Here is a 24644-nt window from a genome sequence, read left to right on the forward strand (position 1 = left end):
TTTTCAGTGCTTTACAATTGTTTTTAATCAATCTAGATAGTTGAATCGCGCGATATTGGATTTCTCTGTCACGATCTTTGTTTTTGACTCTGTCCCTCTAACATATATTTATATATGTTTATAAATCTGAGTTATTATAATATATTAATAGTTAAAATGTCTAACATGATAAGCTTCTTGGTTTGTTTGTAAGGAATTGTGATTTGTCTCTATTTGTATAAGAGATCATTGGTTCTCAACTCCCCCTATATAAATTTAAACAAATATCTCAAAATGTAGGTTTACCTAAACCGAACTCAAAATTTACCCAAAAGAATCGAATTGTTCTGGGTTCGATTTCAACATTTAGAATTAGAACTTGGACCGACATATTTCGGGTTGGTTTCAGTTTCAACCCTACCCAGACTGAACACGAAATTTCGGTTTGGGTTTACTTGAATGTACATCCCTAAAAACCCAAAATTTACCCAAAGGAATCGGTTTGGTTTGGGTTCGATTTCGACATTTGGAATTAGAACCCGAAGAGACATATTTCTAGTTGGTTTCGATTTCAACCCTGCCCAAACTGAACCCAAAAATTTGGTTCAGTCTAGTTTAGGTTTACCCGAATGTACATCCCTAAAAAAGGTTGACTTAGACATACCCTGCCATATTTTGCTAATTTGAAATTAATGACATGCATCCCTTGACCTTAGTCTTCTAAATAGACTAAGGAAAAAAAAAGACTAAAATGCCCTTATCTTCAACCTCTAGCTAGAAACCTAGATTTTCTTTTTAAAACCAATCATCTTCAATTTCTCCAACCTTCATTGTATATCTACTCAAACTTAATCTCCAATTCATCATTTTCTACCTAGAACTAATCATTTGCATAAAATCCTAAAATTTTCTACCCAAAATCTCATCATTTTCAATTTTCTCTAAAAAATTTATTTTTTCTTCATAATTCAAGTCATCTTTAAGCTCTTCAACTTCTAGGATAACTTTAATCTATTTAACCTTATTTTAATCCATCATTTTCTACTTTGCCTTCTTTGTAGAAAATCCTAGATTTTTCTACTCAAAATTTCATCATTTTAAACTTCTTAAAAAGTTTTATCTTACCTTGAGATTTGAAAGTTGAAGACTTGAAGTAGATAAAATCTTAAGATAGTTTATGAGAGTTAAAAAATTTTATCTAATGAGGTTTAAGATAATTGGTTTTTAGCAGAAAAATCCGCATTTTTTATTAGAGGTTTAAATATGAGGGTGATCAAGTCTCTTCCCCTTAGTCTATGTAGCAAAACTGAAGTCAAGGGATGCATGGCATCATTTTCAAAACATAGGGGTATTTCTAATATTTAGCAAAAAATAGGGGGGCATGTCTAAATCACCCAAAAAAAATAACATAACTGATGTGGGGCCACAAATGACGGAGATTGGAAATAATCTTTTTTGGGCAATTTCATGGAATCAGTGGGAGACCATGGAAGCACGAGAAAGTAAAGAAACCCAAGACGAAGATCAAAACCAAATCAATCTTCCAACACCAGCTCTAATAACACCAACTGATCTCATTGTTCGCATCTTCTCTCAGCTCGATTGTATCGATCTTCTTCACTGTTCTCTCGTCTGCAAGTAAGTAAGTCTTCTACACTGATCATCTTTGATATATATCTGAATGGTTCCATGTAATCGTTTAATCTTCCTTTAATACCCATCACTTATTTACTCTGAATTGTAGTTAAAGTTTGCATCTTTTTGTTTGAATTTGGAAGAATGTCTCTGTGAAATATAAAATTAGATATGGATTTTCTTTCAGTTGTAAAAGCAACCTTGATTTTGTATGAATTTGGAGTTTTGGAAGTAAAATACAGAGACCCTTTTGATTTAAGTGTGTAATTCCCCCTTTTAGCGCAAATTTATTGTTCAATTAAGTTAAGGTTGATCCAAAATTAGGAATTTTTCTTTTTTGGTGGTTTGAAATAAAATAAATTTATTTTAAAAAATCTGATAAATCCAAATATGTTGAATTTGAATTTAAGGTGCATCAAATCTTCTTGAAGAGAGTTGGAGCTTTTCACATGAAACCAGGGATCCATCTCCGGGATTCAATAAGCTTGGACTGAAATAAATTTATAGAATTGTAGATAATAATTTTGGTCTCAATTATGTTTCAATAAAAGATGGTACAATCTGCTTCAATCATTGATAGGAGTCCAAATTTTCACGAGAAACCTGGTTAGGATTTATGCTCGAAAATAGAGACTCAATTATGTTTCAATAAAAGATGGTACAATCTGCTTCAATCATTGATAGGAGTCCAAATTTTCATGAGAAACGTGGTTAGGATTTATGCTCGAAAATAGAGACTCAATTACGTCAAACTTTTTAGTTAAACGAATTCAACAACTAAGTCATCCCCCCCTGAAGTGGAAAACGATTATACTGTCCCCCATCAGAATCAAGGACAAGAGATTGCTTCTTGATCAAAAACAAGAAACACAAACATATTCTAGAGAAAAATAAAATAAAAAAATCTAGGTCACGAGAGGAGAAGGAAAAGAGAAAGTTTCTTCTCTAGAACCTTACTTCTATGTTATCTTTTCAAAGAGAGATTTTGTAGCTCTTGGATTAGTCTCTATTGGCATTTTTAGCAAAATTCCGTTCTAACCTAGTCTCTGACATCCACATGGCAACCCATGAGGGAAAGAGTTGAAGGAGCCATGTTCTCAAGCCCTCCCTTTGCACACCCACACTGCACATGATGAATAGGGAGGCTTGAAGGCAAGATCTCTGCCAAAATCCCCACTTATGGGCTCAACCACTGTCAACTCACTCATTCGTGTCACTAAATAGCTATCATTATGTTTATTGTTGTAGATTAAGAGTTTGAGGAGAAGAATAGAAGAAGCGATTTACGCCTAATGATTGTAATATTTTCTACCAACTTGCAAATATTCGTATTTCCAAATTTGAAACATAATCTAACAGATAAAAAATATTGTATTTAGTTAGAAATGAGAAGAGGGTTTAATATAATATATAAAAAATTCCCAACTTCCTTTAGGTCCAAACTGTCTAGAATAATGTCACGGGAGTTTATAAAAACCGGTTTGAAGTTCAATTTGTTGTACTTAGTTAGAAATGAGAAGATGGTTTAATATATATTTTTAAAATGCTCCCAACTTCCTTTAGGTCCAAACTGGCTACTACAATAACATCACAGGAGTTTATAAAAAATACGGTTTGACGTTCAATTTGTGTAAAAATTATAAGAACTTGCTTTAGAGACAAAATTACAAGCACCCAAGTAAGCAATCTAGAATATCTTATCTCTACTTCTTGTGGTACATCTTTGGAATGAAGAGATAGATCATAAACTTTAGTTCAAGAATTTAGAGAAGAAAAGTGAAGAACTTGGTTAATGGGGTCTGGGAATGTACAACAAGAACAGGTAACTATTGTGTAAGACTAAACAAAAATACTCAGCCGAGAATTACTAAATCAAGTTAAGACAGCCCTTTAATGATACCATTCCCTTCAAGCTGGACCTGTTTTATGATATGCACAAGGAGGTTGGATATTGATTCTCCACATAAAAAAGGTGCTTTACTAATGGCTTTTGTCAAGTTATGTATCAAATGAGCTTGTTGTTACTTTTTACAACTTATGCAAAGACTCTTCAAAATTTATAGACAGTTAAACATCCTAAATACCTCAATTCTGTGAATACCAATTGTGTTCAAAATATAACCCCAAGGGGTTGGCCAAGTGGCAAGCTGAACCTTGATAAGCTCCTCAGGAAGGGTAGGTCAAGTGTTCGAAACCCCACGAAGCAATGAATTCCTTGGGGCCACTCTCCAAGGTTTGGTCGACCCTTGATTCAACCAGGTGCACATAGGACTTTCTGAGAGGGCAGTGCGTGTGACCGTGGGATTAGTCCCACCTGAAGGGTGGGGATAACCACGATAAGAAAAAGAAAAAAAAAACAAATTGTGTACAAAATAGATGCCTCTTTTGATTTTTGGGAAGAATAGAAGGATGGTCCATAAAATTTCCAACTCATATCTGGAATGTTCAGATTTACTTTCTAACCTTCAAGCAAACATGCTTCATGAATAAGCAAAACTTTTATCTCCAAGTGTGTTAGTAAGAAAATCAATAGGTGGTTGGCTTTTCTATACTTTTAATAAATGGGATCTTTTATTATGGGTAACCAAAATTTACCTATCTTTGATGACGTGACACTGGATTTTAATATTATTTGTCCTCTCAAGAACATAGGATTGTAAGATGCATGGATGGATGAATTCCAAAATAAATTACTTCTAGCAAAAGGTGCAAATGGTGGTTATTGGGAAATTCATCTTTTATGAGGGAAGAGGGCCATGGGTTGAATGTCATCCAGTGGGTATAGAACGGATGGGAATTGTGTGGGAAATAGTGCATGAGCTTTGGTGAGTAGTGGGCTAAAGAATGGTCTCAACAAGGTAAAGAAGTTTCTGAGGATAAAAGATTGGGTTATTGTCAACAATAAATAGGAAAACAGAGATAATATGGATATTTCATTTATTTCTTACACAATAATAGGATTGTGTGGATTGACATGGTAATAGTTAGCAATAATTTTTCAATGGACTTTTGGGGTATATGTTTATGAAATTTAAAATGTGTTGTACTAGTTAAAGGCAATTTGGTTGAACAGTGTTTCTAAAGACATGTGAGGCTTAACCCTCGGGTGCCTCAGGTTAAAGTTCATTAAAAATCTTTAGGAGTGAGGAAGAAAAGTAAAAATAGTTGAGGCATACACCTCATGGTGAGGCTCATTGAAAAAGCTATCAGGTGCGAGGAAGAAAAATTAAAACAAATGAAGCGTGTGCCTTTTGGCTGAGGCAGATGCCCCCATTAGTTTTTCCATTTTTTTTAATTTATTTTTTAATTATATATTAATCGTATTTTATATGTTCCTCTCTCTCTCTCTCTCTTCAATTGAATCAACAAATTGAACATTTCAAAAATTCTAGATAGAAAAGTTCTCAATATGACCGACCTGACTTTCAAATTCAATTTTCTACTTTTACCTCTCATGTTAATCTTGATAACCAATTTTCCTAAATCAGTTGAACTACTTTTCAGGCAGTGGTACATGGACTCCACAGAGCTGAGGGAGGGCTGGAAGAATGAATACATAGAGGCATGGAGCTTTTTTGGGCTGAGAATTAAAAGGGAAACTCATCCACCATCTTCCACACATTCCATCAGAGGTTTGCCTAGTTGGTGCCCTTGATTTTCTAATTATTCTTTTGGATATTAGTCTCCAACAAAAAAGAAAAAGAAAAAACACATAAGATATTGGATGTAAAGAATGGGTGATTTCTTGTAAATATCATCAAATCTTTAGGAACCATATTTTGATGATTTGTATCTTTAGGTTTCTTTGCATGGAATGATACTTGTAGTAAAATCTTGGCAAGGACTATACTGCCATTGAATTATTTATTTTACTACAATATAGTTTGTATCCTAGAAAAAGCAAATTTCTGTTTCTTTTTCTGTGCATTTCTCGTCAATTTAAACAGCTTCTGCTTACACGATGATATTTATGATATATCATCACCCCCGCATAGGGTGGAACGTAGGATCTGGAAAAGGAATTCGCGACGGTCACTTCTTTGTCAAGTCGTTTTATTCCTTTCTAAAAAAGAATCAGGATATTCTCTTTCCCTTATCATTCATTTGGTCCTCGAATGTGCCTACAAAAGTATCCTTTTTTTTGTGGTTGGGAGCTATGAACAAACTCCCTAGGATTGATCTTCTTAGGCGTAAGGGACTGCTCTTGGTGGATTTTTGTTGTTTGCATAAAGTGAATGGGGATATATTGATCACCTCTTTGTTCATTGTGAGGTGGCTTTTAGTGTTTGGTCTCATTTTTTGTCTTTATTAGGGTCACTTCGTGTCATCCTCGTTTGATTATCTCTTTGTTGCTTGATTGGAATTCCCTATCATTTTCTGGCAAGTGTGAAATTCTTTGGAAGTTCACTCCTTTTGCCATTTGTTAGGGCCTTTGGAAGGAAAAGAATGGGTGCACGTTTGATGGAAAGGAAAATTTTATGCAAGAGTTACTCTTTAGTATCCTGAGTTTGTTATTTATTTAGGTTTAAGGTATTTAGAGGGTTCTTCTTTGAAGATTTTCTGTTTAGGTGGGATTTTGTTTGTAATGAACTAAACTACTTTGTATATCTTCTTCGAGGACATCTTTTCCTCTTTTCAATAAAATTTTACTTATCAAAAAAAAAAAAAAAAAAGTCTAGCCATGGGAGATGGAACATAGAATGCCATGTTCATTGTAAGAATCACTTAATTTTGAACTGAAATTTAAATTTTTACCTTTAATTAAAATGGGAAATTGCAGATGAAAGTGCCAGCTTGGGCTGTTGGTAAATTTTGTGAGTGGTAATGCCAGGGCTTGGGTCAAAACCCATTTTCACCCTTTTTGATTTACTTATGAAACATGTCTTTGAAATGGGTTTAGAAAACTTAATATGTACATCTTGGTTAGATTAAGAAGCTATGCTTCCTGGAATCAATTCTGTCAAAAATTCAAAAGTGATATAAGGAAACTGCAAATGGTACAAAATAAGTGGTAGTTATGATGAATTTAATAAACTTTGACAAGGTAATTTTTAGTGGTGAACCGGTTGTGGAGGGAGCTGAATTTTAAAATAGGGCTTTTAAGAAAGTGTAATGATTTTCTAACGCCCCCCTTTGACACATGCCCCGCTATGCATCCATCATAAATTTTTAGATCAGTTGCCTCAGGATATGCATAATCATAAATCTTTTTCTTATGTATCCCAAGGCAATTGATCTAAGGTTCTGTGATGGGGGTGCATGCGTCAGAGAAAGGCGGGGGGGGGGGGGGGGGGGGGGACTCTTCAAGAAATATTGAAGGTTCAAACTTCAAATACAACATTCGAAGATTCAAAAGAAAATAGATGGAAAGAGTAAAAGCAAATATGAACACACTTTCCGTTTTCAATGGTAGAAGAGACTTTGATTGAATAAGTTTATATTTATTTAATTTAATTTTTTTTTTTTTTTGAGTGAGCATTTATTTTAATAAAGTATAGATTCATGAAGAAACATTAGGGTCTTGATCTTGAACTTGCAAAAGGTAGAAATATTGAAGATTCAAACTTCAAACAAAGCATTCGAAGATTCAAAAGAAAATAGATGGAGAGAGTAAAAGCAGATATAAACACACTTTCCGTTTTCAATGATAGAAGAGACTTTGATTGGATAAGTTTATATGTATTTATTTATTTATTTTTTTTAGTGAGCATTTATTTTAATAAAGTATAGATTCATGAAGAAACATTATGGCCTTGATCTTGAACTTGCAAAAGGTAGAAATATTGAAGGTTCATCAAACAAAGCATTCGAAGATTCAAAAGAAAATAGATGGAGAGAGTAAAAACAGATATAAACACACTTTCCGTTTTCAATGATAGAAGAGACTTTGATTGGATAAGTTTATATTTATTTATTTATTTTTTTTAGTGAGCATTTATTTTAATAAAGTATAGATTCATGAAGAAACATAAGGGCCTTGATCTTGAACTTGCAAAAGGTAGAAATATTGAAGGTTCAAACTTCAAACAAAGCATTCGAAGATTCAAAAGAAAATAGATGGAGAGAGTAAAAGCAGATATAAACACACTTTCCATTTTCAATGATAGAAGAGGCTTTGATTGGATAAGTTTATATTTATTTATTTATTTATTTTGAGTGAGCATTTATTTTAATAAAGTATAGATTCATGAAGAAACATTAGGGCCTTGATCTTAAACTTGCAAAAGGTAGGGTTGGACTCAAAATTTTAAACCTGTTAAATCCAGGCCGGACTAGGGATTAATTAGTTCCCCATAAAAAAAGAAATTGGAATTTAATTTTGTCATGAATACCTTTCCAATTTCATTCCATTTTCTCTTCTACCCTCAGTTTTCAAGAATATCACCTTCAACTTTATATATTAACTTTTCTCTTTAATTCATTTCCAAGAATACCCGTCAAATTTTATTGTCTTTTTTTTTTTTTTAACTTCTCCCTTTCTTCAAATGATACCTTCCAACTCTATTGCCTCTCCTCTTCTACAACCTTAACCTCAACCAGCACGGGCAAACTTTTGTGATAACTAAAACATATTATAAATAATATTTGCATTAATATCTAATCATTTTCAATTAGGATATATATTGGACCCCTATTTTGATGGGGAGAAAAAATCGAATGGTTTAAAATAATTTTAAACATGCATGAATTTACTTTTTATTTTATTTTATACAACTTGAAAATGTAAGTTGCTTTGAGAATCTTGATCACTTGGGTCTTCTTTCGCTCTTTCATCAGTATATCGATGACCCACCCTCTTGTAGTTTGGTTCATTCATTTCTAAAAGAGCAAAAAGAAACAAAAAGTCAAAAAGCTACCTAGCCATCGATATAGGAATACCACAGGCAGCTCGCTATCACCGGTCATCATTCATATCTTTCTACATCAACTTGATTTTCAAATTCATAATCATTCTAATCACGTAAAATAAGTCAGATATGCATGACTTATTATTAGCTATCAAGTCGAGATAATCTGTGCCCTCTCTGACATACAACCCCATCCCAAAATCGTACATCGATTGCGTTGGGGACACATAAGAAAAAGATTAATGGTTCTGTGTTTCCAAGGAAAATGATTTACGATTCTGTGATGGAGGCGTATGTCAGAGGGTGGGGGGGGGCTCAGAAAAGCATTATTCTTAGTTATCAGGACAATTGGGAAAAGAGAGTCACCTCAACTTTTCAAGATTGAACAAAGCAACTCAAACTAATCAATGTCATGAATCAAGGACTTTCATTTTACTATGGGTGTTCAAATTACTATTCAATCTGAGCCAATTGGGCTCGAAAATAAACAACTTTGGTATGATAGGAGTACATGGCTGGTTAAGGGGATTTTGAGGGCCAGGTTAGGTCTCAACCAAGCTCAATCCGAATCTCCCATTGACAACCCTAGTTGTTCGCTAACCAAACCGAATTTATTACAAAATTTAATCAGGCCATTGATTTAGTTCGATTTTTGAAACTTTATATAAAGGATAATTATAGTGCAATTAGCATCAAAATGTGTCATATGCATGTTAAATATCTTTCCTCTTCTCACCCTTTTTTTTTTCTCGATCTTTCAAAGAAGTTGGGATTCTCTGCAACTCTAAGGTAAATTCTTGTTGGCAACCAAACACTAAAGTTATAATTAACTCCCATCTCAACTTTCGAGAATTGGATTCTCGCGGTAAACTCTTAACTTCTCGAATACGCCCAAAATTATCTTCTTATCAATTGTTGCAAATGGGGTTAATTTTTAAGAAAGTTGAAAAAATAAGGTTTGCCCAGAGTTATTTCAACTTTAAGGGGGAATATGTAAATAGTACATGGTTTTGAGGTCTAGAAAAAAAAATATTGATTTAGTGCCTTAGTGGTTCACTGGTTCCTACGCTTTTAAAGGTTTGAATGTTTTATCCTCCCAAGTTTTAACAACCGAAATAACTGAAAATCTTAATGGGGAACTAAAGACATTAACTGTTGACCGTTGATTTCAAATGGCACTCCTCTCTCTTCGCTTTAATGTCTCTCTTTCTCTTTTCTCTTCTCTTCTATTGGCCTCTCTCACCTACTTATATAGTCCCTCATGTGTACTTTTAGACCTCAAAAGAACCAAATTTAATTTGGGTTCAATCGGCTTGGCAGGGTCTAGTCTTTAGTGTGAAAATGGGTCAACCCTAGACCTTGACCATCACATATAGTTCTCTTAATCAGAAAAACTAACCAAAAAATCAGAAGAAAATTAAAAGAAAAGAATTGGAGGGCAATGGAGACAATTAAGCCCAGATTGCATATTTTTTTCTTCTCCTTTACTATAATGGTCTCAATGTTACGAGCCCACGTTGCTGATTTTGATGAAGTATGGCAGCAGCGAGCTGAAGAAGCTAAAAAGGCCTCCCAAGAGGCCTATGAGACAAATCCCGAAGAAGTCACCGAACATTTGAACCTACATGTCCACAAGTGGGTCCATTTTGAATGAATCTAGACTTGATTGATCAAAATCAACGGTTGATATTAATTGATATTTGATTCATTAAGTGTTGTAATTATGTAATGCAGGGCACTGGATGGAGCCAATAGTACAAGGAGAATCTTACACAAATACAACAGCCTATGCTTGGCAACGAACCCATTGATCGATGTTGGAGGTGCCGTAAGGATTGGTCCACGAACCGTAAGAGGTTGGCTGATTGCGCCCTTGGATTCGGTCGAAAAACCATTGGAGGGAAGCTCGGAAGGTTCTATGTAGTGACCGACCCCTCGGACAATGACCTAGTGAATCCCAATCCCGGGACCCTACGACACGCTGTGATCCAACAACAACCACTATGGATCATATTTGCACGTAGCATGACAATCAAATTGAACGAAGAGCTCATCATGACAAGTGATAAGACCATCGATGGCCGTGGTGCTAAAGTCCATATAGCCCATGGAGCAGGCATCACCATCCAATTCATCAAGAATGTCATCATCCATGGCATACATATTCACGACATCAACGCTGGTGGTGGTGGCATGATTAGGGACTCTGTCTTACACGTCGGTTATAGGACAGCAAGTGATGGAGATGGCATCTCTATCTTTGGATCGTCACATGTTTGGATTGACCATCTCTCTCTATCTAATTGTAAGGATGGACTCATTGATGTTATCCAAGGATCCACAGCCATTACAATCTCCAACAACCACATGACCAAACATAATGAGGTAATGTAATCTAATGCTCAAGAATGCACAATCGGTCAAACATTAATATTTAACCGTTCCCTAGCACACGAAATACAACTTGGCTAGGGAATCGGGTATTAAGAGTCAGGTCTCAAACTTGAGATTCACATACAGAGTTGAAAATGGGGTTTTTAAATCCCAAGGTGACACATGTATGTTAGAAGATTGAATACACTTTTTTACTCTTATGCAACGATCAATGATATACTACGGGATGGTACAGGTGATGTTGTTTGGTGCAAGCGACTTCTACTCAGGTGATGCGAACATGCAAATAACTGTTGCATTCAACCACTTTGGGAGGGGACTGGTGCAAAGGATGCCAAGGTGCCGTTGGGGGTTCTTCCATGTGGTTAACAATGACTATACACATTGGCTCATGTATGCCATTGGTGGTAGCCATAATCCTACCATCATAAGCGAGGGTAACCGTTTTATCGCTCCTCCCAACTTGGCTGCCAAGGAAGTAAGCAACCTACTCTTCTCTTTTTCTCTATTGTCCGTGTATTTGCATACATACGTACATGCACATATGTGTATATTTGTATACAATCATATGTATCATATAATGTATCTCATGCGCATTATTATAATGCATCTATATTTTTAGACTAACGCTAAAATGATGTGGCAAGTGCATAAAATCGTAGATCTTTTTCCTTCTGTATCTCGAAGAAAAAATCAAAGGTTTTGTGCACTTGTCATATCAATCACATACGATTTAGCACATCATATTATCACGACTCATATTTTTAATATCACCCCTTAATACTCATAATAATCTCTACAATTAGTTGCTTGTGGAGAATTCTCACTGGTCTCGTTGTTTTGTGGGGTGGACTGAAGGTGACTAAGAGGGACTACGCAGATGAGAGCGAGTGGAAGCATTGGACATGGAGATCTGAGGGAGATCTTATGATGAACGGTGCCTTCTTCGTTGAATCTGGGAACCCAAGCAAGAAGAGATTGTACTCGAAGCAGCAGATGATCAGTGCAAAGCCTGGGTCTTTCGTGACTCGGCTCACACGCTTTGCTGGTGCTCTTAACTGCAAACCTAACAAACCTTGTTAAATTTTCTTTGATTAATGGAGCCTAACCCTAACCCATTACAAGAAGAATCAGCGTCCCAGAGAAGGAGATGAAATGAGTTAGTTGTCATTGTTGTATTTTATATATTTTTCTTTGGCTTTTAGAGAGAGAGAGAGAGAGTAATTTGAGAGAGAAATGAGGAAGACAAACAATTCAACTTAGAAAAATATATATTCATTTGTTTAATTCATTTACCTTGTGAGACAACATAAAAAAATATGTACACATATTTTCATTTGTTTGATTCTTTCTGAGATAAATTGCACTCTTGGGTGGTGAGAGAGAGAGAGAGAGAGAGACAGACAGACAGAGGCTGCTATTGGCACCCCAACTTTTACTAATTACCCCCCATTAAAATTAAAGAAAACATAGGATGAATCTTCATTTCATGAATATAACGAAATTCCAAATTCAGTACACTATTCATTTTAATTCCCAAAACATGCATTCATCATTTTTAAAACCTTTGAACTCATCACTTTGTCACTTTTAACAACTACAAATTCTTAGGTATACCAACGAATCCATTGATTATAAAGTGACGAATTCACTCCATATGCATGTTTTGAGAATTAAAATGTCAAAACTGAAATGTGGACAAAAATTGTGCAGGTTTTGGGAAAAATCTCAAAAACAAATGAATGTTTGAGAATGTAATAATCGGCATGCCAATAGAAGCTCTTTATTTTTTATTTTTTTTTGCTAGATTTATGTTTTTTGGGTTTAGGATTTTGTGACTCATTGTAAACAACTAATGAAATTTGCTTGAACTTCGAACGTGTTACAATGTTTTGTAATGTTGAGACAATAATTGGCGCCAAATCTTTGTAATGTTTGAATAGTGTGTTTTAATCTCTAACTGGGGGTATGACAAATAATTTAAGAAAATAGGGTGTAATAAGTAAAAGTTGGGGTGCTAATAGCAGCTCTAAAAAACATATGTGTGTACAGTTTTAGATCCGTTATACCTTCATACAACATTGATGAGGCATACCTCCACATCCAACATCAATATGTTGCGCATGGAATCGTCCCACCAATTTGGCAATCTAAGAATCAGATAAATGTATATGTAAATGAAACCAAAAAAGAGGGCAATAAATGTCTTCATATAGTTAAATATAAGCAACCAAAGGGCTCTGATATGATATTCGTGGAATGCCGGAGTACAGTATCAAAGTAGCTCCTTTTCATTTTATAAATAAATCCAACTTTATCAACTGCAGCAAAAAAAAGACTACTCGCTGTCAGATTCATTCCCTGAATCTATGATTGTTGGAGCACTCTTGTAGTCGGCCATGGCCTCTTTATAACGCTTCTGATCAGCTCGAGCCCTTACTTCATATGGTTCTTTCTCCTCAGCTGATCACATAAGTCACTACAGTAATCAGGACAAAAAGATTCATAATTCTATTGCCATGGGTAATGGGATCAACCACCACCCCAATATATAAATCTGGAAAAAATAAAAAAAAGAGATTCTATTGCCACAACAATTTTTGCTAACACCACTCCAATTCATATGTAAATCACCAAAGAATTAGCACACACCTAGGAGTAGCATTAGCAAAAGTTGGGGTGGCAATAGAAGCTCTAAGAAAAAAGAGCCTAGAACACCATGTTTTCCAAATTCAAATGAGCCAAGCTATAGTGTCAAGTAGGACTCTGCCCACAGCCCACAACCACTTTGAATCACCAAGGAGTCTGACGTGATGAACCACATCAGAGTCCGTGAAACTTGATGGAACCAGTGAAATTCAATGAACAAGTTATTAAACGGAACCTATTAACTAATATATGATCAGTTTAAAATGAACATTACCTGTCATCTTCCTCCACCTCTCTCCAAGAGCTCTCCCCACATCGGTAAATGCCATTCCAGGATTACTTTTCCTTACATTCTGTAGAATATAAATCAGGGGAATCAATGATACTTGTCTCAAAGATTAGGAATTGGATGAGAAAAATAAGTCAATGTCTCGAGAGGGTCTATATGAGGGTTCTTTCACTGTCAAACAAAGATGATAAATAGAAATAATCCGATCCAATCACGTGATTATGCAAAATATTGGATTAGACACCTTGGGTTTTGTAAATGTTAGCATATGTTCTTTCATGCATTATTTTCTTTCTGATAAGTTCCATTCATGCATGTAGAACATAAGTGAACCAATGAGTGTGTAAATATGAATTATATGGCACGCGTAACTGATTAACAACCCTCATATATTTGAAATAAAAACCATAAGTATCATACAGAACAAAGGGTAAAAGTTTAATCGACTTACATCTCTTTCAGCCTGCGAGAAAAACATGAATCCGGACATTGCCTTCTTTGGTGCATTTGGATCCTTTTTCTTCTTTTGTTTTCTCTTCTTTGAACCATCTTCATCTCCATCTTTTGATTTCCTCTTAGTTGAAGATACCTTGGAAGCAGAAGCTTCTTTCTTGGCTTCCTTTTTAGTGGGCTTCTGAAATGGCAAGTCAGATTATGCAAAGCAATGTACATTTACAATGCACCTATCAGATAATTGCCGATTAAAGATTAGAAAAGAACATTAAAAAAAGTAGTTTTACCTCTTTGTCATCTCCACTTTCATTTGCATCAGAATCGTCTTCTCCAGAATCATCTGTAGGAGAGCCTCCATCATCTTTCTCAGCAACAAAATCCTCATCCTGGAAGTGTAGTAAAATTAGTAAGGGATAAATATAAAAAGATATCAGCTTAGGTTCCACAAAAGAGATACATAATAGATGTAAAGAAAACAGTGTAGTAAACAAATCTTCATTCACATGGGAGTGAGCATTCAGTTATTCTTGGCAGATCTTAAACTTGCTTCATTTCTGAATCTCCAATTTTTTTATTTCCTTATTGCAATGTACTGATCACGTGTGCTCTAAAAGGATATCAGCTTAGGTTCCCACACAAGAAAATGCATAATAGATGTAAAGAAAATGATGATGAAAACAAATCTTCATTCTCAAGAGATTGGGCATTGAGTTATTCTGGGAAAATCTCAAACTAGCTTAATTTCTGAAGCTTCAACTTTTTTTTTTTTCTTTCCTTTTTGCAAGGTAATGATTACATGTCATAGATTATGTGCTATAACTTCTACACCTGAAACTTTATTTGTGGCAAATATAATATTATTTATGTATTCTTTGGTGCTCAAGTATATGATACATATCATAAGAAACATCATCACACAATCCATTATTACCCTATCTTATTATATAAAACTGATGATTTTAAATGATTAGAAATATAATGAAGAATCTCGCGAATCCCATTGTTCAGATATTACTTAGTCTGTACCCGTCTTGGACTATTTCACTCGTACCCATATACATGCAATATATATCAGAATAAAATTTCATGACATTCACAACTCGGGAAACATAAAAGAAATTCCTCACAAGATATCTATTTTACAATAAGATACTACAGATCTAAAAGCATGTAAACAAATTGCATAACTATTGCAGGATTGTCGAAATTTACGAAAAATGAAAAGAACTGAGGTGTACCTCCTCGTCGCTATCATCACCACCAGCTTCATTTTTAATCCTTTCAAGATGTGGGTCAACAGCATCGTCATCCTCGTTTCGAAGAGCAGCAGCAACGCCATCCGGAGATTGGAAATCTCCAAGGTTCATGATTTTCAAGCCCTTCCCACTGCAAGGAATCAAATTGAATACTTATGATTCAGATAACCAACACCACGTATGGTTATTGCGTAGGGTGATTAAATTCATAATGGCCCACCTAATGAAGTTGAAAAGGTTATGGTATTCATTTCTCTGGATGTTCCGAAAGAGATGCTCTTGTTCATTCTTTAGTTTTACCAGAAGATCAAAATAGTGCATATTTGAGCCTCCAGCACCATGTCTCTCAAACTCCACATAATCGATCTAGTGTTACAAATGAAAAAGGAAAGGTTACCACCAATGAAGTAAGCTATAAATCCAGTCATGTTAGATCTGTCAGATGACATATGTTGCATGTTATGAGAATGGGGAATGATACCTCATCGTGAAGAATGAGGGTTGGTGGTTTTGGTAAAAAGAAGAAGCCCTTTTCTAGTGGATACAATACTCCATCTTCGGCTTTCAATGATGACTTTACGGCGTACCCATCTTGACAACTACGGAATTTTCCAGGTCTAGTAACTTTGGCGCCAGATAAGCCACGCATTATCATCGTGAAGACTTCATGAATGAGCCCCTGCAGGATTATTGAGAATCCAATAAAACTAGTGCAACTAAACGTAAGAAATAAGCACTGGATTAAATGCAATTTAATGTGCCAAAAGTGTCATAGTTACAAATCCTAGAGAGCCAAAACACATCAGAGATTCATTACTAACTGGATCTCAACAATTAAGAGAGGAATTCATACACTACCTTATACGATACTTCTAATTTGTCCTTATACTTTGTATTCAAGAGATCTTCGTTCATTGACAGGGTACTTTCAACCACATAATCTGTTTCAAACTGTACAGAAATGGAAACAAAAGCATGAAAGCATGAGTATTAGAAACTATAAGCCTTCCAAAACAGAATCCTTGGTAAGATAAATTAACTAATAATACCTGCAAAACAATATGTGGGTACAAAGTTTGCCCTTTACGTATTGGTGGGTCAAGAGTAACAACAACAAAGGTGTGTGGTTGATTAGACTGCGCGCAACAGAAAACAAGTCAACATGAGATCTGAACAAGACAAGCAAAACAATTTAAAGAAAACCACAAATGCACTATAGTATGAAGGGAACAACCTTTAACAAATCAATTCTTAGGCAGAATGGCGGAAAATTTGTTAATGTTAAGAAGATAACTGTGAAATAAATGATCAAGAGTGTCGACAAGAGTGCTTTGAGAAGCTGGGCAAACCTTAGGCAGTAGAAAAAGGCGAACGACACTGCTGTACTGAATTTTAAAATCATTTGCCTGTCCTTGGAGCCGCAAGAATGAAAGATGAAGTTCAACACTGTATCGTCCCCTAAAGAAAGCATGTTTATATGTTAGCTTTCGTATAAAAGGAACGGTAAAATAAACAAGGACATTACTACCACGTAGATTTCAAGGAAGTGAACAGAGAGGAGCCAAGGATTACAACAATAATAGATACTTTCCTTAGGAATGCATTATTTAATGTCTGGCATTATAAAATATGTACCTTGGTGTAAGAATAGCAATCCCCTCAAAAGTAACAACAGCTTCTTCACCAGATGGACCAACATCCGCCATTGACATGATTTTGTCACGGAAAACCTAAGAAAAAGAAGTTCATATACATGATGAATGCAAGATCGTCGGAGATTTACCAAGACAAGTTTGATCAAACCAGGTCAATGACTCACCTGAGCTGGAGGGCGATTCTCATCACCAATAAATTGAGTGTTGGAGTTAGGTATGTGAAAACTTATCTCCATCAATGAATCTTTCTGTATAACCAGGGATTAGAAACTCAGATAGCAAAAAATTTACTCTAAGAAAGAAAATCAAAGGAATATGATGAATTACACACATAAATGCAGCACATCGCAACAAGAAAGATTGGCATTTCAATTCCCCTATTCTTTTCATGTCATAAAACTACTAGAGCCAAGTTTCCAAGAAATAACTACAACATGCAGCCAAGTGCCAAGAATTATTTTTCTCCTTGACAGGATGAAACTAAAATATATAGACCAAATGCAGTACATATCATATGATAGCTACCCATCAAGAAAGAAGTGATAAGTGAAGTATAAGCACAGAAGAAACAACCCAAATAAATGAGGTAAGAATTCTGTGTGACAACTCTAGTGAACTGGTAGAATATAATGTTGTACAGGGTTTGAAAATATTTTAATGAATATCACAATAATCTATTTTTTTAATAGGTAAAGATAATTTCATTAGAACAAAGGTTGAGATGACCAACTGGAAGATACACAGACACAAAAAACCTATCAAACGAGGCGAAACAAGCCCCAAGAAGACAATAATCAACCGTTGGTCTAACTCAAGATGACAGTACCACCTCTTTGAGGTGGTAAAGTCTTTATGTAGTAATACCATAAATCTGGGGTCAAAATCCTGCTTTCACACTTATGCCTACTTAAAAAAAAGGTCTAATTAGATCATGATTTCAGTACTAGACTTTTTGATAGGGATGGACATCCAATCCAGTATTAGCTCTAGACAACAACAGCGAACCCTTCCAAAATATGTTTCATAGCTTCATACTTGAAAGCTTAAGCTTAAAAAAAGCAAAGACAACCTGCAAGCAGGGGAAGGGGGTTTACTAAGACAGGATTTCACTAAAACAAAATAGAAGAAAAGCTAGGGAAAGAAATCAGATGAACATATTATTTTTGGACTATACTATGACATCTCCAAAGGATTAGCTTCCTGTGTCATGTAACCTTCCTACTTCCATCTTTGATTGATTCCCATAACTGTTATATTCTTAATTCTCTCCCACCTACTATAAATCTAAAATTTGGACCTGATCAACAACAAAAAGTTTTAAAAACACAACATCCACACAAAAAAAAGTCATTGCCAGGATGCAAATATACGTCATTGGCAGAATAGTATAGTGCTTAGAATTTGAAAAATGCATAGAAAATTTGTAGAGAGAATGATATGCAAGGCTGCAGGTAGGTGGTTATTCAGGAGAAACAGATAATGGTGATAGACCTCATTAGCGCCTGTTGTATCGTCCAAATGGAACTCCAAGGAAACATCGTTTTTTCCTTGAAGCTGTGTTTGTGAGACATCTGCCAAAGATATCTCAAATGCCTGCTTCATACCTGTCAGAAAAGTCAGCATATTCCCTGCAAGGCACACATAAGGTTCCCTCAATATTCAGAATGACAGATCAAATTTAAAAAAAAAAAACGCAAAATAAGAGTATAAAAAGTGGCTGAAGAGTAAATTTCACGGAATTAAGATGGTCAGCTGTAGAAGTCACAAAACATAAAAACCATTGATATGCAAAATGACAAACTTAAAGAATTTTTTACTCAACTAAAAATGAAAGTGAAAGTCAACCATAGAAGCTAAGAAGAGTCAAAGAACACACTGTATCATATCCATAAGATGATTCAAGTAGTGAAACAAGAATAGAGCACAAAAGAGAGTCCCTACTATACTACAACTCGGAAACATTAAATGAGAAATGAAAATTATGGGAGACAGAAGAACTAGATCCCCCTCCAGAAAAGTTCATCCTAAAACCTAAATGCTGAAGTGCTGATTCAAGTGGCCATCAGCAAACCCTTCCTGGTGGATGTTCCTAATGTCCCACCACAAAAGGAGGGAAAGATAAACAAACCATAGTTACGCCCTTCATGGTCCTATGAGATCTAACATTTTCTGGAACAAATATACGCTACATTTATGTGCAGAGGTGTTCCATAATATGTATCACCCAAGAACACAGAGAATTATATACAAAAATGAATGAAATCCCCCCCCCCCTCCCCTCCCCTTTAAAAATAAAGGGGGAAAAAAACTTATAAAGAAACTTATGTGAATCATCATCCACTGATGTTCATTCCAAGTCGATGTTCACCAGTTATGTTTCTAAAAGTAGGGTACAGATCCATCTGAACAAGATTTGGCAAACGAATACAAAGGTCAAAGGTTTTAGTATTGAGAAAGGTAAAGGAGGGATAGGTGTATGGATGGAAGCGATAGCCTCAGACGCGAGCACTCTGGCCACATCCAGTTCGATTGGAGCTGGGAGAGACACCTGGAACCTTAATTTACTTAGCAGTTGGGCCCAAGCAAAAGTAAAGATGTTTGATAGATCCATAAAAGTTCATAGAAGTGATGGAGGCACCTCAATTTCAAGGAATATTTTCAGCTAGCAGGAATGTCTGAGCAGTTTGCTTGCCCCTATGCACCCCAACCACTCCTACAAGGTGGGGCATAAATAGCTAATGTTACAGAAGCAGCTCCGATCAAGAATCCTCAGTAATGCTTAAACCAGCAGCGGGGTGGATGTGGCAGAGGAATCAATGGTTGGGTCGGTGGCATGCAGTTATCTAGCTGAAATAATAGTCTCTACGATGTTTTTCTTTTGGATGGGTAAGATGGTCTTGAACCCACGACCTCAAAGGTGCTTTGCAATGTGTCAAACCAACTATGCTATGGGTCCAAGCCCTTAGTCTCTACAATGTTGATTGAGTCAGTCGGTAAAGCTGCCATTTTAGTGATCATCGATCGATGCAGCTGAATATCAAGCCGTTGAAAAGGCTATGGAGCATAGGCACAGGTAGCAATGGAAGAAGCACACACCTCGCCTTGACAGAAAGGAGATAGAGAAACAGTTCAGGATCTCTACTTACTCTTCTGCTGGAACAAGCACTGGGGATAATACCAGTGCTTTACCAACTCCTACAACTAGTGTTTCTGCAGGTCCCAATCTTGTTTGCAAAAGAAATGACTCTTGTAATGAACATCAAAGACTTGATAAAGAACCAGTTGAACCATGATGTTAAAAGACCTTAAAAGCTTTTGCCTATTTGACTTTTGAACTTTCCGAGAAGTAGAATTCCTCCAATATAAATTGCGCAGTAGAAATTTGAATTTTCATACAACTAACAAACATGCAAGTAGAGTGGGTTGGAAATAGCATAAGCATATAATCCTTTTTCCAATAAAGGTGTAACCAAAAAACTACATTAGCAAAATGAACAAGAGAGGTGAAGACAAGAACAAATATTTAAAGAAAGAAATATTACAGACCATTTAAATCAACTTCTCCCCAATTCTGGCCACTAACAGAAAGTTGCTTCTCCTGTGGTGTTACACCAATATTGTTTTCGATAAATGTTGTCAAGCTATTGACATCCTACATAACAAGAAAGAAGCACCCATAAGACAAGAATTAGCAAGTAACAAGAACATTTCTATTATAATAAACATATTGAAAGAACCTCGATGGAAAGATCTCCCAAGAAGCTTATTAAATATAGGTTCATAAACCTTTCAATAGAATACCCTAAAAAGTGAAGAATTTCTAAAGAACTAAGGCTCACTACTTGAGAAAATCTAGAAGTCAAACCATAGGGTGCAAATTTTCATATTATGATGAAAAATTATCCAATTATGTTTTTTTTTCTTCAATTGGACTTGAATCCACGACCTCAAAGTTGCATTGCCATACCAACCAAATAAGCTATGGGTCCAAGCCTAACTATCATTCAAGAAAAAGAATCCTCTAGTGGCTTGGAAACAATAGAACAAGCTTTTCATGACATATCACATAACCAAAATGCAATGTCTCAGAATTAATCCATGTCAAACAGTAAAACTCAAAACGCATACAAAACAAGACATAAATTCATTGTAATGATGCTTGATAGCAAAATGGGTAGAATAATCAACCCTTGGACAAAAGTTAAACAAGGTAAAATTTGAGTGCAGGAAGGAAATAAATTACACCAAACTCCTATACTATAGAGAGAAGTTTGATTTACTCCATAGAAAATCATCAAATAGAAGACAAGCACAACAAATCATCTTGGGAAGTGAACCAAAACTGTCCAAAATGTATTTTTGTACTGAAAAAATCATAGCAAATGCTGAATTGTCACATGATTAATTGTGCTTTAAGTCTCGCAAAGAAGAACAACAGGAACAAAAGTTTTGCATTGTTGCCTAATTTCTTCTCAGGTTTTGTTAACGTGTGCACTAAGGACACATGTTAAGATGCATTAAATACACTTGGAAATAAGTATTTCAGGTTATTTTTGGAAGGAGTATTTTCGTTTTAGGGCAATTTAGGTAGTAAAAAATTTGGAGGTATATTTAATGCATCTTAACATAATGTTAACAGAACCATTTTCTTCTCTTGTCATCTCATTAATAGACAACTAAGAATGTTTCTTATAATCTCTTTCCGTTTCACAAGAGAACTAATTAAAAAGTTCTCCAAAATCTACAATATCAGAAAGTCAATTAATCAAACAACATAAAAAATTCAACCAGTGTTGTCCAATGAGGTCGCATGTGCTAGAGTCGCATACCTCAAATTATGCTATCTGCCAATATGCAATGGCATATTTTTGTGTGCGATGGCATATGCAATGTGTGTGATGGTATATGTGATTTGTGCGATGGCATATTTTTCTGCATTTTCTTTTCATTTTTTTTCTCTTGTAGCATATGCCACCGCATATGCGATGTGCGAAATCGCATATGTGAACAGCATGTGCTGGTCGCACATGATCGCATATGCTATTTGACAACATTGAATTCAACAACAATGGTAAATCATAAAACAGAAAGAGAGGCCTATAGATAAAGAGGGAAAAGAAACACCTGCTCACGAAAACCTGTGAACTTATAGTTTAGGCCATCTTTAATCCTAATTCCAAGTTGATAAGACCTAGGGACCTTCATCCAGGTCACGCCAGTGATGTCGGCCTTGTCAACTTCAACTGCCTTTCCACCTCCTTGCTTCTTCCATATAATGCCCCCTGAATGAACTCTCATCTGTCCTGTGTTCTGCAATTCCCATCACAAAACAAAACAAAATATTAAGTTTCCAATACATGAGAATCCCAAAAGATGAAGAACAAGTTATTAAAATAAAACACAAAACGCTGCAATTGTTGGCAAAGTAACAATGATCAAATTCGAAAGAGAAACTTTGTGGTGGTGGGGAGTTGTAGGCACCAGAATTCCAAAACTAGAAGTGAAATTTTCATATTGCATGCTCAATTTTTGGGAAAATCAATATAGAATAACTAAAATTTCAAAAAGTAAATTGCAAAAATGGCGAGTAAATAGGTTTAAGGTCAATAGGAAAATAAGTAATAATACAAGGACAATTTTGCTCCATCGATCAAGAACATCACGGATAACAAAGAATACTCTATTTCCTAGGGTTGGGAAAACCCTAATCTCCAAGTCTTTGAGAATCGGAACAAAGAAAACCTCGATAAATAAATAAATAAAAACTAAAACTACAACCAAAAAAAAAACCTCATTAATCGTCCAAACTCCCGAAATTGAGGGAAAACAAAAACTCTCAAAAGCTACAGAGATGTTCTTCTCTTAAACTCTCATTGTTGCACTTATAGAGAGAGAGAAAAAAAAAAACGAAAAATCTCTAAAGCTAAGGAAACATTTGTCTTTCAATTCCATATTAGTAATCAAAATTAGAAAAATTGAAATATAGATCACAGAAGCATAAATTCTTAAATATTATCCTCAAAGTTTGAATAAAAAATCAGAGAAATGCATTCGAAAGGAAAAAAAAAAAAAAAAAACCGAATGATCGATCGATCAATCAAAGAGAAAGAAAGAAAGAGGAAGAAAGCTCACAGTTCCACCACGACCACCAAGTAGAATGTTATTGAAGTGATGACCGTCCGCCATAGCTAAGAATCGAGCGAGAAAATGGAGCTCTGAACCTTACTCGGTCTCTGGAGTCTGGACTCCCTAGTATTAAGAGTCTAAAGAGGTGATCTTTGTGTATGGAGTTAGAAAGGTGCGTATTGCGCCCTTGGTGTGGTCGTGGCGCCACACTTAAAGGGCGGTTTAGGCATACCCTCCCATGTTTTCAAATTCATGACATACCCCTTGACATTGGTCTTCTCTTATAGACAAATAAGAAATGACTTAAGTGACCCCATCTTCAACATTTTAAGAATAAACCCCTTGTTTTTTTTTCTTCTAAATCATGGTTTCATGGATGAGACCGAATTGTCTTGAAGAAGTCAATTTGTCTCCAACGAGATGAAGCATTTAATCATGTATATTTATATAAAAATAAATATTTTCATGAAATAGAGAAGGTTAGAAGATGTTTAATCATAAATTCATATTTTATTTAGATGATAAATATTGAAGTTCTCAAAACAAAAATAATTAATTATTCAATTAAAATGTACAAAATCTCATTGACTCAATCTAATTGTAATGACTCCATCGAGATTTTCAAAATATCATCTTAGTCATATTGTTTATCTCACCATGTAAATATGGCTCATTGGTAAAAGATACCTAAATGACTCAGGCAAGTCATCTCGATATTGGACGAAATTTAAAATTGTATTCTAAAACCTCTTGGTAAAAAAAAATTCCCCTTAACTTCAACCTAAAAGATTCTACCTTATTCAACTTACAAAAATGTTAAAACGTCAAGATATGATTTTTGGAGAAATAAAATACAACAGAGTTTTGAAAATATAAAAAAAGTACAAGGTTCTCTAAAATGGATTAAGGTAAGGTTGACAGCAAAGGATTTTAGATAAGTTTACTTAAATTAAAAGTTAGTGAACATAGAGGTTGAAGAGCTTGAAATGACATTTTCTAGGATGCAAAAGATGGGTTTTGGTTGAAGGTTAAAGTTAAGGGTGTTTAAGTCATTTTTCAGTAGTTTATAATGAAAGGCTAAAGTCAATGAGGGCATGTCATCAATTTGAAAGCAGATGAAGATATTCACCCTAAATCCCCTATTTCCAAAATAATGGAATCTACCTTAAAATGTTGAAAAATGGATATCCATCTTATCAAATACATTTTCTTTATGAAAATAAATTGATCATGAATGTATATTTATTACAATTAGAAAATGAGTTCGCATGACTCATTATAAAACACATGATCTTGACCGTGAGACCACAAAAGTCAATTATCGGGATCCATACGTATCTAGATAATAGATTTCCCAATG

The 24644-nt window shown here is 35.2% G+C and overlaps 2 protein-coding genes and 1 long non-coding RNA gene across 6 annotated transcripts; 2 read left to right on the forward strand and 1 right to left on the reverse strand.

Annotated features, from left to right (window-relative positions):
- Positions 1–1418: 1418 nt before the first annotated feature.
- On the forward strand, positions 1419–5552 carry LOC147405738 (uncharacterized). The gene is made up of 2 exons (XR_015176049.1): positions 1419–1621; positions 5119–5552. It is a non-coding gene; the product is annotated as an uncharacterized LOC147405738 (long non-coding RNA).
- Positions 5553–9725: 4173 nt separating this feature from the next.
- Positions 9726–12217, forward strand: LOC147405739 (pectate lyase-like). Of its 2 annotated transcripts, none has more exons than XM_086433571.1 (4): positions 9726–10089; positions 10218–10847; positions 11092–11334; positions 11715–12217. In XM_086433571.1, exons 1-4 carry the CDS (start codon positions 9904–9906, stop codon positions 11937–11939), a joined length of 1284 nt encoding a protein of 427 aa, XP_086289697.1. In that variant the 5' UTR covers positions 9726–9903; the 3' UTR covers positions 11940–12217. The 2 variants fall into 2 exon arrangements, with proteins under 2 accessions (XP_086289697.1, XP_086289696.1); XM_086433570.1 differs by having other exon boundaries at positions 9957–10097; positions 10197–10847.
- Positions 12218–13047: 830 nt separating this feature from the next.
- Positions 13048–23452, reverse strand: LOC147405740 (FACT complex subunit SSRP1-like). 3 transcript variants are annotated; one of them, XM_086433568.1, is made up of 16 exons: positions 23291–23452; positions 22283–22468; positions 20705–20810; positions 18650–18786; positions 17323–17406; positions 17139–17233; positions 16853–16961; positions 16553–16639; positions 16362–16454; positions 15985–16182; positions 15724–15869; positions 15486–15633; positions 14535–14633; positions 14246–14425; positions 13780–13858; positions 13048–13319 (listed from the first exon to the last, which is right to left on the reverse strand). In XM_086433568.1, the coding sequence occupies exons 1-16, from the start codon at positions 23342–23344 to the stop codon at positions 13195–13197; spliced, it is 1926 nt and encodes a 641-aa protein (XP_086289694.1). In that variant the 5' UTR covers positions 23345–23452; the 3' UTR covers positions 13048–13194. The 3 variants fall into 3 exon arrangements, with proteins under 3 accessions (XP_086289694.1, XP_086289693.1, XP_086289695.1); XM_086433567.1 differs by having other exon boundaries at positions 14246–14428; XM_086433569.1 differs by having other exon boundaries at positions 13125–13335; positions 14246–14428.
- Positions 23453–24644: the final 1192 nt, after the last annotated feature.

The sequence above is a fragment of the Akebia trifoliata genome, chromosome 3 (genome assembly GCF_017979445.1).
Source record: "Akebia trifoliata isolate Shusen 1 chromosome 3, ASM1797944v1, whole genome shotgun sequence".
NCBI classification, from domain to species: Eukaryota; Viridiplantae; Streptophyta; class Magnoliopsida; order Ranunculales; family Lardizabalaceae; genus Akebia; species Akebia trifoliata.